This window comes from Amphichorda felina (assembly GCF_050947745.1).
Source record: "Amphichorda felina strain 45539 chromosome Unknown scaffold_2, whole genome shotgun sequence".
NCBI classification, from domain to species: Eukaryota; Fungi; Ascomycota; class Sordariomycetes; order Hypocreales; family Bionectriaceae; genus Amphichorda; species Amphichorda felina.
Genome location: NW_028145048.1, coordinates 1733114 through 1748793, shown reverse-complemented (window position 1 = coordinate 1748793; position 15680 = coordinate 1733114). Strand labels below are relative to the sequence as shown.

The following is a 15680-nucleotide window of genomic DNA, read 5'->3' as shown; positions in this document are numbered from 1 at the left end:
GGCCTCGTACAACGCCGCGACAAGGCGCCGCCCATCACCATGAACGGCGTTATTGAGGCGCTTCACATCTACGACGACAACCGGTAGCGCATCCCACAAGCCCTGCACTCTGTCTGGAAGCTTACCTCATGTAGCAACGTGATCCTCTCCCACACCTACACCGGACGGCCCCTCTCCTCGGCGCACCTCCTGCCTCTCTACCTCGAACATCCAGCGCCTCGACCGAACCTCATCTACCTCCCCAATACGAACCCGCCGACCCTCCTGTTCAGTCTGACCCATGCGAATCTCCTCTACCTGGCCACGTCCTCAACAGAGATCGAGCCCCTCCTGGTGCTTGAGTTCCTGCACAGAGTCATAGATGCCCTCGAAGACTTCCTGGGCGCGCCGCTCCTGGCCGTCAAGATCGAGACCAACTATGATGTCGTGGTACAGCTTCTCACAGAAATGTGCGACGCGGGCACCATCAGCACGACGGAGCCCAATGCCCTCAGGGAGGTGGTTGCGGTAGAAGGGTGGATGGGCAAGCTGCTGGGCAGCATCAACCTTCCGGGGTTCGCACCAACAGTCACCTAGCGCGAGGGGTTCAACAGCTGACAGAGTATAAGCAGTAGTTCTTCGAATCCCAACCTCGCCGGCTCAGCTGCCTCGTCGCTGGCCGCCACAAACACTCCTGCTTTGCCTTGGAGACGAGCGAATGTACGCCATACCTCGAACGAGATGTACGCCGACATCATCGAGACCCTGACGGTTACGCTGGCCCCATCAGGGCGACCACTAGCCGCATTCGCAAACGGGAGCATCGCCTTCACTTCCAAGGTGTCTGGTGTCCCAGACATAACCATGACGCTGAGCAGCCCGTCTGGGAAACACAATATTGATGGGATAATGGAGCTGCCAGTCTTTCACCCGTGTGTGCGCTTGAACCGGTGGCGAGATAGGCCAGGGGAGCTCAGCTTCATACCGCCGGATGGACGGTTCATCCTGGCAGGCTACGAGGTGGATCTGCTCCCCTTTACAGGTGGCAAGAGCGCAAATAATCTCAAGCTACCAGTGAGTTTGGAGGTCAAGACTGGACTGGGCCCGTCGGGCTCTGAATTTGAAGTTCGCCTGCAAGCCAATAAGATCCCTGGAGGTAGCAGTGCGTCGTCGGGCCAGCTTGGGAGGGGGAGTAGCTCAGGGCGACTCGGTGTGCAGCATGCGGGGACTCCAGCGTCTCCTTTGGTCGACGACTTGTCCGTGACGATACCGCTTCCGGCGGAGGTTAGGAACCTGTCAGATATACGTCCAAGCAGAGGAGATGCGAGCTTCAATCCTGGCGAGAAGGTACTGGAGTGGCATATTCCGGCAAAGGAAATTACGGGACCGACATCATATTTCGGGCTACGCTGCACAGTGGTCGGACCGCTCATAGGCGATGGAGATACTGGATTCGACACAAATGGGTTTGGGTTCAACACAGACTACTCGTACAATGAGCCCTACCAAAGTCTGCCAGCCGCCAAGGACAAGGAGAAGGAGGATGGCGATAGCGACAAGGACTCAAGGAAGATGGCACAGAACAAGATCCTCATGCCGAGCTCAGCGTCGGTGAGCTTCACGGTGAAGGGGTGGCTGGCAAGCGGGCTGAAGGTGGACAGCATCATGATAGACACGAGGAAGAGTCGAGGCCTGGGCGAGGGCGTCAAGCCTTACAAGGGCGTCAAGTACCTAACGGTCAGCAAAGGCGGCGTCGAGATTCGCTGTTAACCTCAATGAGATGATAATACAATTCACGATGAATCACACTGCGACTATCCCACACATTGCAAACGCAATTGACTCTGTCCTACGGTGCAATATGTAACAAAGCCGTGGAAATTCCCGGACAATGACCACCGTTGGTGGTCGCGTATAGGCGGCTCTGGATCCCGACGTTCCCCGCAGACGTCACACCCGACCTTTAAGTGACCCTAGAGCGCACAGACAAGTCAGACACCACCACCAACTTCATCCATTCCTTCCAGTTCACCGAGATCGGCGTCGACGCCCCTGCGCCCGGCTGAGCAGAATGTGGGCGACATTTCCGCCGTATTGAGCTTGTCACAAAAGCCGCCTGACGGCGATGAAACCGATCGCGACCTCCCCCTTTCGGCGCGTTGGCGCTGCGAGCTCCCTGGGGCTGGGCCGAGGTCGATCTCGTTATGGACTGCCAACAACGAGGCCAGCCGTAGCTGGCGCGATGGTTCAGTGGGCGGGAACGAGATGGAGCTCAGCGGAGACAAAACGCCCCAAGACAGCCATTTTCTTCCCAGGTATGTTCCCTGTGCTGGGATTTGCGGCCGCGAAGCATCTAACTAATTGGCGTTGCGTAGGCCAGGGCGTGCAAAGGGTCGGGATGCTCACGCCGTGGATCGAGGCATTCCCTTCGACATCGGCTGAAATTATCGACGCGATTGATGAGTGTGTGGGCTTCAAGCTCTCCGACATCATCCAGGAGGGCCCGTCCAAGGAGCTCACCAAGACAGCCAACGCACAACCGGCCATCATGGCGACATCCATCCTCATCCTGCGCATCCTGGAGCGCGAATTCGACTTTAAGGTCTCGGAGAACTTCGATTTTACACTAGGGCACTCGCTGGGTGAATTCGCTGCTCTCGTCTCGGGGGGCTACCTTTCATTCGAGGACAGTCTGTACCTGGTGCAGAAGCGCGCCGAAGTCATGACCGAGGCCACGAGACGCGCCGTGCAGGAGTATGGTGGCGAGTATGGCATGGTGGCAGTCATCACGGAGCCGGAGTACCTCCAGGGTCTCATCAAGGCCATCCAGGGCTTCGTCGGGCACTCGAGCGCGGGGAACAAGGGCGAGAGCAGCGAGAACCTGGCGCCGATCGAGCAGGTGCTCATTGCCAACGTCAACAGCAAGAACCAGATCGTCCTGAGCGGGAACATTGAGAGGATCAAGACCCTGGTGGCTCACGTGCGCCAGTTCCTCGGGCACGACCCCAGGGCGGTGCGACTGCACAGCGACTGCCCGTTCCACAGCCCCACCATGAAGCCGGGAGCGAGGATAGCGCAGAAGCTGCTGGACGGGAAGAGCAAGCGCCCGGGCCGAGAGGACGTGGATTTTGTCACGTTCCCGGGCAAGGTCCCCTGCATCAGCAATGTGACGGCGCGTCCGTTTCAGAGCGCTGGGGAGCTCAAGGATCTGGTGGGCCGGAACTGCCTGGAGACGGTGCGCTGGTGGGACAGCTTGAAGTATCTCGACCAGGAGGAGAAGGTGCGGAGATGGGTGGGCATCGGCCCTGGAAAGGTCGGGCGGAACCTGGTGGGCAAGGAGGTAGGCATGAGAGGAAAGGACTTGGTCAAAGGGGGTGGTGTATGGGCTATCACCGACCCGACTGAGATCGAAGAGGTGCTCCGAGGCCTGGAGGAGACCAAGAATATACATGACGAAGAGGATTGAGGCCGCTGGGAAAAGGGCTCATTATCGGATTAGCGTCTGGTGTTCTTTAGGGGTAAGAGGCTTGAGCTTGAGCCGGAATTGTTCAACACGTCCTTTATGGGCCATAGCATAATAGTACTACTAGTATATATTGATGTTCAAGCACAAAGAGCAAGCGGAATATCTCATGACATCTCCTGGGATGGTTCTTGAGCCAATGTAATATCAACCAATCGTCTCAAAATCAATTGTATAGTTTTGAGAAGTGACCTAGTATCAGTTACTTCACACTGATGGTGTTGGCCATGGACAACAATTGAGGACGCAGAGGCAAGGATCGGCGGGGCACCACCACCTTCGCTGCCAACTGGAGCTTCCTCCATCAACATCGGAACTCTTCGCTAGCTCCTACACATCTTCGGCGAGCCAACATGACGACCGCAATACCATCAATCGCCTGCTTAGGCGTCATCGGGCGCAACGTGAGCTCTTTTATCCCTCCCCGCAGTCACGGCATCGTGATATGCTGACCACCCACCCCTCTCCTAGAACAACCCCCTCCACATCTCCATCTTCCCATCCTACGACCCAGCCACCAACACCTTCGCCCCGATCCGCACGCCTCTGCAGTTCTCCCTGCTCCTCTCCTCTACAATCGACGTTTTTGACCTGCGCGCCCGGCACAATGCCGCCGCGGGCGTCGGGCTCTCGGGCGACTTTGGCCTGCTCCAGGCCATCGACGACCGCCTCGCTGCCTACGGCTTCGAGACCAACACGGGCGTCCGCATGGTCTGCATTGTAGACATGCGCGGCCGCCGTGCTGCTGCCGCGGGCGCCACCGCCAGGCCCGGCCTGCGCGATGCAGAGCTCAAGCCCGTCTTACGCGCCATGCAGGCCGCCTACGTGCGCCTCCTCCAGAACCCCTTCTACGACCCGGACGAGCACGCGCCCCTGGGCGGCAAGGGCGGCAAGAAGATCACGAGCAGGAAGTTTGCCGAGGATATGAAGAGGATAGGCGAGGGGTGGACGCCGGGCGTTACGAGTCTCTGAGAAGGGGAGGGAAGGAGGCAGGTTCGTGAGCATCCGGTTCATCGTTGCATGGGAATGGCGTTTGGCAAGCTGCAGACATGATATCCGAGACTTTTGTGATTCCTATTGGCTCTATTATGTGCCGTCTTTATATGGAAACTTATTGGGAGACAACTCTATCGTCATCGGTGGTCTTGACTCTCCCTCTTTAGATCCTCCACCCGCCATTTCGACAAGCCAGCCGGCCCGTCCACCTCGACACGCTCGCCCATGCTCTCGCCGCGGGTACGCTGGGGAAGCCCTTCTATACCCCGTCGCGGCTGCGAAGGCTGGCCTCCCTCCCAGTGCCTGGCTTCGACTGGCAATGGCTGCCACCACTCGCCGGTCCGCGCATGCCATTGGGCGCTGCAGAGCTCCCAGAGCCGCGAGATGGCCCGCTTGTAGGCGAAGCGCTCGTCCTCCCCGGTGAAAGCACCTGTGTTTCCAAAGTCCACCTGCTTTTTCTGGAGACCGAAGTCGGAGTCCTGGTCTGGATTGTACTGGGAAGTCGTCGACTTGGTGTCATAATACGATACGTTGGGACGGAAAGGGGACATCTGATCCTGGTAGACCTCTGAGATGGTTTCCGAGTACGTGGCGTCGTCTCCGTCTGTTGGAGTCCCATCCTTATTTGGAGATTGGCGTCTTTCGGGAAAGAAGAGGTCGTCTGGCGGATTCTCGGCGCGAATAATGAGTTTGCAACGAGCTTCGTACAAGGCGTCTAGCAGGGTGATGAAGCGCCGCGCCTCGTTCTTCTGAAGTATGGTGAGAACAGGAACCTCATCAATGATGAAGGTGTGATATGTGGACGCCATGGTGATATAGTCCGCGGGCCCAAAAGACTCTACCAGGTCATCAAACTTCCAGTACACGAAGCCTTTGTAGTGCTTCGGCGTGTGGATCTTGCGCCCGTACACGACTGCTGAGGAGGGACTCCATGGGATCGGTCCCGGTCTGGCCCAAGAGGTCGCCTCGAGAAGTCTAAGTTCCCAACTTTCTTGCTTGTCGTCAGTGAGGAAGAAGTTGCGAGGCTTCTTACGCCGCGGGGTGTCATCTTGTTCTTCTAACTCTGGGGTTTGGATGGTACCCTCTTTGTCCAGCTTACTGGGCACGGTGCTCGTGTCTTCTACCTCTTCACGCCGTCTCCAGTCCTGGGCACCCTCCATTTGCCAGAAATCGCACCTGGCTTTCAACACCTCCAAGAAGTTTGCAAAGTCACTGGTCTGACCATAGAGCTCCCCTCTGGAGCGCGTTGCTGACCCAAATATCTTTCGCATCAGCCCCCGATTTGGGACCGGAGCATAATCGATGCCGGTAGCCTTTTGGAGCTCCTCGGGCATCCGATTCGACGAGGCAATTAGGACGCCGCCCATTTGAAAGAAGGCTATAAACAGATGGCTGAGGATCTTGCTCGCCGCCCGATCGGGGAGCTGGAACTCGTCGAGGAACAGAATAGGAGACTCGTCAACTAGTTTTTTGGCCATCCACAACAGCGAAAACTCGGAAGCATTGCCCCCGGAGTTTGGAATCTGTTTCCTATGACTTTCAAGCTGCGAGAGAGTGTAGAGCATGAATGTATTGAAATGCCATCGCTTCTTTCGCGCCGTCGGTAAGCCGTCGGCAAGTAGGTCTAATAGCATGGACTTCCCCGTGCCAACTTCACCGGAGAGAAAAAGTCCCTTGGGGGAGTCTATTTCAATGGCGGTCTCATGGCTCGTAAGGACCCTTGTAAGAGCAAGACTCTCTCTACCCTCCGGAGTGGTGAGAAGATGTTTGAAGAGGGGATTGCGCCAGATGGAATGGGTCCGTCGTGCAAGTATCCCCGACCCATCCTCTTCCTCCGGTTGCTTCTTCTCGGTCAATCGAGCCACCTGACTTAGCCTCTCGCGATACTCGTACTGCGGAGAGTAGTCTTTTATGCGGAGATATATCTTTTGCAGGTGTCGGGCTAGGCGATGCTGCGCCAGGTCAGGGAAGTAGAGGCCACTGGCCACGGCAGTTTGGTATCTGACCAAGGGGTCGGTGATCGTGACGGCGGTAGAGAGCCTCCTCATTTTGGCCAGATTTGATGCGATGTGATTAGCATTCATCTATATCGCAATAGTCTTTGGTCGAACGCTCGAGAGTGGTGGCCATAGCGATCTCAGATCAACGGGTTGCCATATGGGAGTTATTTCTCCCAAGCCAAACTAAACAGAAACAATGCCTTGACTGGAATTGGTGCGAAGTGGCCCCTCCCAGCGGCATATAAGTGGCGGACGGAGTACCTTAAGTCTTCGGCTGGTGGCATATGGTGATGGATGATTGCGCCGAGTCCAGCAACGACAGAAGTGCCGCAGTTGATTGGCCCTGGCTATATCCTTCTGAGATGGTAGAGTGGAAATAAATTATGAAAGATATAAAGGTGCTGCGTGGCGGCGTGAGAGAGCGCAATACTCCAAGAGGCGCCAGTTGGTCGTGAAGGAGTGAGTGAGGTGACGTCGGTACTTGGTGCATATCGGCTTGAACCTGGCGGTTGTTACGGAGCTCGGTAGGTAGAGATGGGACGGTGGTGGACAGAAAAAGCAATACACTAATTTTCATATTGCTCGAACGAGAGACACATTGCGTGCCAACATTGGCAAAACATGTCTTTTGGATGGACTCAATCACCTAATTGGGACAATAGAGATCCTCTGGATGAGTTTTACTCAATATACTAGTCTCTGTGCACCGGTATTCAGGTGATTCTTGTTGCTTTTGTGCTCGACCGTCATGACGGTTTGCAGGTGGTCCCTGATTGCCTGGGCATCTCATTACCTGCAGGGCGTTTGTACACTGATGACTGGCAGGAGCTCTGTTGGGCTCTGGGAGGAGGCTCATTGTGGGGTGGAACTGGGAGTGGAGTTATGCAGACCCAATGGCCAATGGGGAGGCGCGACAAGGCGGTCACGTCGCTGAGGCGGCCAGCCTGCATTCTGCCGGGTTCGATGCTTTTGTTTTTTGGTCCAACAGGATCGAGCAGCATCAGAGGTTTGAGCCAATGCCTGGCGAACACACCTCGACCTGATTTCACCGTCTAACTGCCTACAGCAAAGAGAGTGGATGCGTCGTCAACTCGCCTCCTCCACCGCACTTCACATTCCCACGGGCTATCGCATCATCATCTGCTCGCCCGAAATGCCTCTGTGCATCGCCTAGCTGACTCCATCGACTGCATCCTGCATCTCCAGCTTCACGACCATCACGTTGGCGACACACGATCCACCACCTCCTCGCCCAACCACCCCACGGTCCATCGTCTCGAGGACCGAAAAATGTTCTCCGCCGCACCCGCCGAGGGCGGCCCTGCCATGGCCACTCGTTCACGCCGTCGCCAGCGCCCTGTCAGCTCAGAGCATGTTACCCAGCAGCCCAAGGCCAAGCGTCAGAGACGCCCTGTAACTGAGCAAACCTTCCTGACCCCGGAACCCGAGCAACAACAACAAGAGCAACAACAACAACAACCACCACCGCCGCCGCCGCCGCCACAGCAGTCGCATACGCCACCCAGCAGCGAATCTATCGAAGTCAAAGCTGAAAAGGCCGCCGCTTCTGATCTTAGAAAGGAGGCTGTCGAGAATCATCATCACACATCTCGCAGGGACCTGAACGTCCGGGCAAAGAAGGCCAAGCATGGCGACCGCGCCGCTAACAAGGGCGACGGGAGCCTGGTTCTGGTAAGATAGCCTTTCTGTGGGTTATTTTAACGACGGTTACTGATGATTCCTTCAAGACCAGCACCAATGCGTACACGGTCAGCAAGCTTCCCGCGTTGCCCGATAAGATAAAATCGGACTGGTCAGGTACGAAATAGCACAACCTCTTCAATACTAGGCGCTAATCTTGGTAGCAAACCAACATGGCGAGATTTCTTCATCTTTCGGCTACGCATTGTCCTTGACCCCCACAACCGCTCTTGTGTGGCCTTACACGTCGACGTCCCAGTCTCCCGAAACCTTCACGTTCACATTCCCGTCGCCAGCGAAACCCACCGACCCTCTACCCGTTGGATGTTTCGTATCACCCTCCGCGGCTTCCACCGAACCCGGCCTGGTCGTTGTCATGCCAGCTAGCGGCAAGGTCATCTACTGGGAGTCTATATCGAGTGCGGCAACGTTCGCATTCATCAAGAAAGATCGCTCCGGTGTCGAACACACGATCTCCGGGATGACCTCTGGCGAGAAGGTTGTTGACATCACCAATGCCGAGTCAGCAGGCTTCATTCTAAGCTTCAACACTGGACGACTCGCCTACCTAAATGTCCGGGATAATCATGGACGGCCATCGATTTCGGTCCAATTTCTGCGGTCGGGATTATCAAGTACAGGGAGTGGGTTCTTTGGCAGTATCCGTCATGCCTTCTCAAACCTGTCTATTCGCGGGGATCTTGCAGCTGTCCGTGCGGATCGATCAGCCCAAGTCGGGGAGAAAAACATCGTTGCTCTTGGTAGCAAAGGTCGGCTACAGGCCTGGAAAATCCATCGCGGTGGCCACAATGAACCGCTCGGCGAGTTCGACATGCGAGAAGAGATCGTTGCTGCTCTCCACGAAACCGATCCAAAGAGCCAGGACTTCCCAGCTGAGTCGTTCGAGGCCCTGGACTTTACATTCGTGCCGAAAGGATTGGAGGCGAAATACTATGAACTCAGTAGACTGAGCGAAGCTATGGCATCCGACGACTCCGCCGTCCAGCACCTCCTGCTTCTGGTTGGTCTGACCAGGAAGAGCACATCGCGGTACGCCCTGGTCGAAGTGATCCTCGCGCCGGGTGGCTGTCAGACCGGCATGGTCCGACCCATCACATCCTACTCAGCTCCTGTCGTTCGGTCAGATGTGGCGCAGACCGTCCGGCCTCGTGTCTACCTGCCTCGTCCAGCTCTGGTGGCGTTCGTAGTATTCGATCGCGCCGCCATCCTCGCATCGGTTGCAGTTCCTCCTGAATCCCCAGACTCCCAGCTACAGTCTGATAACCACATGGTACCTCCATCTTTCGAAGATGTTGTCGACTTCCGTGAGGACAAAGTGCACGAAGTCCTCTGCTCTGGATTCGAAGAAACGCCATCGGCAACCAGTCACGAGGACAATCGCAATCAGCGGCACAAGACCAAGAATCCTGCCGCGGTGTTGCTTGTGCGTGGTGCCGGTGTCATCCGCATCGTCACCACCGATGTCGACAAGTTTGCCAGCGATCAGCCTCCTGCTGTCACCCCTAAGAGCAAGTTGGAGCAGGCTGTCTTTTTCGGTGTGAAGCCAGACAACCCTCTGATTTTCGATAGACGACAAGAGGTCGAGTTCTCCAGCGAGGAAGTAGCTCGCTCGGCGCTCGAAGTTAGCCACGAGATCCTCAGTTCCACGACATCTTACCTATCGACACTTCCTGCGCACTTGGAAGACAATCTCCGTGTGCGCTCCTACGCTCTTGAGAGACTCATGGATCATCTTCGGGCTACTGGAGCCAAGTTGGATCGAGCGACGCGCTGGGAGCTTCTTTTCAATGCCGAAAAGATGCATGTCGCCACACTGCTGTGGAAACGCCACGAGAACTTCACCGCTTCTCGTTCGCCCGACGACAAGAAGAGCTTGATAGGATCTATTGTGGAATTCATTCACGATGACCAGAAGCATAAGCCAAGGGCAAAGATTGGCGAAGTTGACCCCGTTCGCCACTGGTTCATCAACGACATCCCCCGCCTAGACATCTTCGTTGCCTGGGGGTATGAGGTCGTCAAAGTTCTATACCGGGACGGTCTTTTGGATGATGCTAAGGTCACCGTGATGCTCTATGAAGCGATGCAGATCTACATCTGCACCTTTCTCGCTGCTATGGAGTTTCGAAAAAAGAACCTGTCCTTCTATGGACTGGGAAACGAGAAGCTGCAAAATGGCATCCTCGTGACTGGCTATGAGGGCCTACCGGAACCGTGGACTGCTACCTACTACATCTCAAACAACGCAAAACGTCTCCTCGATCTCGTCCGGCAGTGGGTTGATAAGAATTTTGGGCCAGAGAAGAAACCGAAGACGGCAACTACGCCAGACCCCCAGATCCTAGAAAAGATGTACAACGACTTGCCTGTGCTTACCGATGGCATGCTCACGGCTCTTTTGGAGCATGCTCGCTACGCCAAAATTGCGGAGGGCCCCCAAGGAAGGGAAAGGGCTCAAAATTTCGCCATCCAGTACCAAGTCGACCGATATGAGAGACCGCGCTACCTGGCTCGCATCGGCCATTGGGAGCAAGCGGCAAAGATGGCTAAAAAGCATGGATGTCTCGACGGCCTCGCAGCAATCCTCCTCGACCACATTGAGAAGCTAGAAACCGACATGTCGGATCCTGGCCTTTCTCCGCTGGAGCAGCAAAGGGTCAAATCCCAGAGAGAGTCGAAGAAGACGGAGCTGGAGAACAATCTCGCCGACTTTGGCAAGGATTTTGCCTTCCCTCTCTATGACTACCTACTGGAAAAGCATGGCGTCGGTGCGGTTCTCGAGTTCGACCTTGATAGGCTCGGCTTTAAAACCCAGTACCTTAGGAGTAAGCCAGAGCTGGCTAAGATATCATGGATCAATGATGTCCAGCAAGAGCACGATGTCAGCCATGCCGCCGAGACGCTCGTGACTCTTGCTCTGTCGAAAGAGCAACAGGTCTGGAACAAGAAGACGGAGCTAAGCCTTGGCAGGCTGGCCTTGTTGGCCGAAGCGGAGGAGAAGGCTGATGCCTCCGATGCTTTCAAGGCAGAGGCAGATGAGGCACGACGGGAGGAATCGCTTAACAGAGTTGAGAAGGAACTCCTGGCGATCAGGATTCAGGACCAGCTCTACAATCAGGTGCTGCCGAGCACCTTCGACGCTGTTGACGAGGCTGCCGCGCTCAATTTTGCTATGGAGGCTCACAGCACAAACATCCCACGACGCCAAAAGGCTGTTCGCCAGATCTTCGAGGATGGCATGAAGCGGCTGCTCAGTCACGAAGCATTGGATGCCATGACTCTCATCGACCTGCTCACACTGGTCTCCTTTAAGTCAGAGGAAAAAATAAACCTCACAGCTGACCCATTCTGGATGGCCTTGGAGGTGGCCGCGACTTGCTGCCACAGCGATGAAGTAAGGAACGCCGAGAGGCTGATCTGGCGGCGGCTATTTATCCGTGACGATTGGCCTAGGGTCAACGATACTCAGTTCAAGGATGATTTCGAGGTATCATTAGCCATGGCCGGCACCGCGCTGTTCTCCACTCTCTGCGATTGCATTCGATTCCGTGAGTCTTTTCCCGGTTTCCACAATCCCGTGGGAGTTACTGTACTAACCCCTTTTTAGAAGATGATCGGGAACCATTCCAGCCCATGGCGCCGCAAGACGTCCTTGGTGTATTCACGGAAATTCTTGACCGCCGATTCAGGGACTTCGATGCGGATTTCCAGACCAAATTGAAAGACGCAATGAAGTGGGAGGATAAGCTCCTCCTCCAGTACATTGAGCGGAACCGACTGCCTAAGTGGCTTCGGGAGACTCTTGAGGCTGCTCGGTTGAAGATTCATGACGAGATGGACGTTGCTACTCAAGCCGACGTTGTCGCCGCCAGCATCCCCGCTGGAGATCTTGAGGACACTTTCTTCCAGTGATTTCTAGGGGAAGGCTACGACCGTTATCATGGCGTTTGGTGTTGATATTTCAGCAGGGAGAGAAGGGGCTGTTCTTGTATAGTTAGTATAAAGCTGTATTTTGGTCACGCGAACTGGTATGAGGGTCTCTTCACGGAGGCGAAAAATAGGAGCATGACACAGGCGATGGATGACATGGAAGCATCGTCTTTTTTTTTTGGTGGGGGTTTCTTGACGCGGTCGGTTGTGTTTGGCAAGCTCTGTACGGGCGAACAGACAGAGGGGGATGGAAATTTGCAGATATTGCAAAAGGTCTGGCTACCTTTTGACAATCGCCATTTTCTTTGTGGCACCAAAATATAGATACAGGCGACGAGGCATGGCCTTGTGTGTGCTAGAGAACTTGATTGGAAATTTCCAGATCTCTTCCCTTTTACGTGAAACAGCTATGTGATATGTGTATGACAAACTCGACATGCAAAAATATCACGGGGTCACGATACCATTATCATGGATTATAAAAAAAACCTTTTGAGCAGATTGTTGAATGCGTAAGTTCATCATTCAGACGTCATGTACATAACCCGGTACGCCAAATCACGGGGCCCATCCAGGCACTTCTCAGCCAGAGCTGACTCTCCAGACTTTTTCCTAACCCCTCCCACTCGAAAGGAGGTTGATCTTGCGTTTCTCAGCAGCTGCATAGGACAGGCACGCCCTGGGCCACAGCTACCGTAGTATCGGGCGATGGAAATCAAAACGGCAGACAAATTTAACCCTGCATCTTCCTCCTCTTGCCGACCTGGGCGGAGAAACCAGTCTTGATGGCTGTGACACTGCGACGCGATCCGCAGTTGTTGCACGTGATGAAGTATAGACGGTTCTCTCCCTTGTTGAGCTCGGTGTCGGGGGACTTGCAGGTCTTGCAAGTGACGTACTCGACTTGGCGGACGTTAGTGGGCAAGGAATAGAAGGGAAAAATGACCACATGGGTAACCTACTGATGTATTTGCGCACGACGTTCTCGATCTGCTTCTGCTGGAAGCGACCCTTGATGACGAGTCTCCTACTCCCGTCAACGGAGCCGTTGGTTCCCAGCTCAGCAAACAGATACGCGGTGACGTGCTCCTCGGTACGCTTCATGCGCTTGCAAATGTCGGCGATATTGGCGAAGACGGTCTTTCGGTTGCCTTCACGCATGCACTGGGGTGGGGGGATCTTGTAGCTCTTGGTGCCGCTGAGGGCGTGGTCGGGGTTCTTCTGGGACAGTTGCGAGAAGAAGCGCTGGAGCAGCATGTTATAGCCAATCGTCTTGGTCTCGTCGTGGGCCCAGATGCCGGTGCCGAGATCCATGTCGCCCTCCTCCACCTGCTCCTCGACGGGCTCATCCTGGTCCTTAACCTCGAGCTGCTTGAGCTTGGCGGTGAACTCGTCGTCATCAGCACCAGCGTCCTTGACCTTCTTCTTCTTTTTCTTCTTCATTGATAGGTCGAGGCCGCCATCTTCGGCGGGGGCGGCGGAGTCTCCCTCAGCGCCATCGCCATCCTCAACCTTCGCCTTCTTCTTCTTTTTCTTCTTCATGAGAGACAGGTCCAGGCCGGCGTCCTCGGGAGGGGGGGCATCATCGGTACCAGCTTGAGAGGAATCAGTAAAAGCTCCGAGGGCTGCAGAGAGCGGTGGCGTACGAGGCGTATGGGACAGAGCCGTGTCCTTGGTTTCGTCGGGGGCACTCATGACGCTGACAGAGCCGTCGGCGTCGACGACAAGCTGTTCGTCGGTAAAGGCGACTGATTTGCGAGATCGGCGTTCCGTGTGCTCCTGTGCAAACGAAAGAAAAAAATCAGGTTAGTATGGGATTCAATTATGTTCCCGCGGACGAGGAGGGTGGAGTCGTCGGGATCGGTCGAGGGATGATGTCGATGTGGTTGACAAGGGGAAAATTGAAGAGGAGTGACTCAGGTGGCCGTAGTGAGTGGATGGGCGGTGGGGTAAAATTTACAGCGTTAGGTCTGGAGGGGAGGAAGGAAGGAGGGGCAGCACTGTGGTGGTTGCACGGTATCTATATCAGACATGCAGTGGCGGAAGGGATGGCTAGAAGGGGGCAAAATGCACAAAGAATGTGAAATGCAGTATGGTACTCACATCTCCCTCCATCTTGGCTGGGCGTCAGATGCCTACTGGCGCCTGGGGTAAGTTATCCGGTTGCTTCTCTCCTGGTATGTTGCGCCGTGACACACCGACGACAGCTGGGCGAGTCTCCAGAGGGTGAGGCTGAGGTGGGTGGTGCTGGATGTTGAGAATATACTCCTGGGTCGCCGGAACCGGTAGTTTCTGTATCGAAACGTTGATGGATGTTTGTGTAACGTCTTTGATCCTTGTTGAAAAGAAGGAAACCTATGCTTGGCTCACAATGATGGCATTGGTATCACTTTGGGCAACAACAGTCAGGCCTCGCCTCGCCTCGCTGACTCACCTTGGCAACCACCAAGTGGCCTGTTTTGTTCCCACACTTTGGGCGCCACCAACCTCTCCGTCCCCGGGGAGCACGTGACTGGTCACCACCCCTGCAACCTTGCTGGGTCGTTTGGCTTGAGCTGCTCAACCCCGGACCTGCCCATCCTCGGTTCGCGACGGCCGTGGATCGGAGGACCAACGAACGACGACGACGAAGACGGGAATGTGAAGCAGGCCAGACGCGCATCCTCTACCGACACTGCCATCAGTCGAGGCGTGCCGCCACCGAATATCCCCCCCAAAAAAAAATACGGGACGAGCTCGGAGAGCCCCTCGTCGCGCAACCAAACCCACTCGAGCAAGGCCCAGACCGACACCATCACCATCATGTCAATCCCCAGCTCGTTCAGCGACCTGCGTGACCTGCGCGACCTCTCGCCGGACGAGAAGGACGAGGTCGACTCCCTCCCATCCATATCCACAAGCGAGATCTACTCGGACGCCGACTCGGAGGCCCAGGAGGAGTGGGAGCGCAGCCTGGAGCAGCTCCAGCTGCTGCTCACCATGATGGTCATCCCCTTCGTCGGCAAGTACTTTGGCCGCCGGTTTGCGTATTGGAGTGAGCAGATATCCCCGCCCCGCCGCACATGCAGACTTCCTTCTCTTCTCCCCCCATATATTCCTAGCTCCACCCCGCTGACGACAACTCTTTTTTGTTTTGTGTAGGCTGGGGACGCTACATGGAGTGGCTGCACGGTGTCGAAGTTCGGTGGACGAGCAAGAAGATCTTCAATGTGGTGGGAGCAGCGGAAGCTGCCACGAGCTTATAGAAACTTGAGAGTGCGGATATGAAGCTGTCTCAACAAGTAAAAAAAAGAAGGAAGGTCGGGGAAAGAGAGAGGCTCGATTGACCCGGCCGCTGGTATCTAGAACACACACCAACCGATAAGGCTAGTGAGCTTCAGATGAGTTGTTCCCCCAGAGACGAGACCTGCAAAGGTGGATGGGCAGATTTGGGTATCCCTGCAATACAGGATATGGGGTTGCGATTGGCATCTTCAAGAACCAGCGACACCATTTGGGGCAGGAACAAGTACCAATAGTACGCGCCAAAT

The 15680-nt window shown here is 55.5% G+C and overlaps 7 protein-coding genes across 7 annotated transcripts; 5 read left to right on the top strand and 2 right to left on the bottom strand.

Annotated features, from left to right (window-relative positions):
• Positions 1-39: 39 nt before the first annotated feature.
• ACO1O0_002102 (AP-3 complex subunit mu) lies at positions 40-1749 on the top strand (the record flags this gene model as incomplete). Its single annotated transcript, XM_083191579.1, has 3 exons — positions 40-83; positions 135-554; positions 612-1749. 3 exons carry the CDS (start codon positions 40-42, stop codon positions 1747-1749), a joined length of 1602 nt encoding a protein of 533 aa, XP_083052793.1.
• A 472-nt stretch (positions 1750-2221) lies between these two features.
• ACO1O0_002101 (Adaptor complexes medium subunit family-domain-containing protein) lies at positions 2222-3445 on the top strand (the record flags this gene model as incomplete). The annotated part of the gene is made up of 2 exons (XM_083191578.1): positions 2222-2294; positions 2355-3445. The coding sequence occupies 2 exons, from the start codon at positions 2222-2224 to the stop codon at positions 3443-3445; spliced, it is 1164 nt and encodes a 387-aa protein (XP_083052792.1).
• Positions 3446-3855: 410 nt separating this feature from the next.
• Positions 3856-4474, top strand: ACO1O0_002100 (uncharacterized protein; the record flags this gene model as incomplete). Its single annotated transcript, XM_083191577.1, has 2 exons — positions 3856-3906; positions 3974-4474. 2 exons carry the CDS (start codon positions 3856-3858, stop codon positions 4472-4474), a joined length of 552 nt encoding a protein of 183 aa, XP_083052791.1.
• A 161-nt stretch (positions 4475-4635) lies between these two features.
• Positions 4636-6546, bottom strand: ACO1O0_002099 (AFG1-like ATPase-domain-containing protein; the record flags this gene model as incomplete). The annotated part of the gene is made up of 1 exon (XM_083191576.1): positions 4636-6546. One exon carries the CDS (start codon positions 6544-6546, stop codon positions 4636-4638), a length of 1911 nt encoding a protein of 636 aa, XP_083052790.1.
• Positions 6547-7788: 1242 nt separating this feature from the next.
• ACO1O0_002098 (Nup133 N terminal like-domain-containing protein) lies at positions 7789-12132 on the top strand (the record flags this gene model as incomplete). The annotated part of the gene is made up of 4 exons (XM_083191575.1): positions 7789-8190; positions 8247-8316; positions 8364-11768; positions 11828-12132. The coding sequence occupies 4 exons, from the start codon at positions 7789-7791 to the stop codon at positions 12130-12132; spliced, it is 4182 nt and encodes a 1393-aa protein (XP_083052789.1).
• Positions 12133-12883: 751 nt separating this feature from the next.
• SUI3 (translation initiation factor eIF2 subunit beta) lies at positions 12884-14265 on the bottom strand (the record flags this gene model as incomplete). The annotated part of the gene is made up of 3 exons (XM_083191574.1): positions 12884-13053; positions 13113-13929; positions 14254-14265. The coding sequence occupies 3 exons, from the start codon at positions 14263-14265 to the stop codon at positions 12884-12886; spliced, it is 999 nt and encodes a 332-aa protein (XP_083052788.1).
• A 687-nt stretch (positions 14266-14952) lies between these two features.
• On the top strand, positions 14953-15395 carry ACO1O0_002096 (uncharacterized protein; the record flags this gene model as incomplete). The annotated part of the gene is made up of 2 exons (XM_083191573.1): positions 14953-15184; positions 15292-15395. The coding sequence occupies 2 exons, from the start codon at positions 14953-14955 to the stop codon at positions 15393-15395; spliced, it is 336 nt and encodes a 111-aa protein (XP_083052787.1).
• Between the last annotated feature and the right edge of the window lie 285 nt (positions 15396-15680).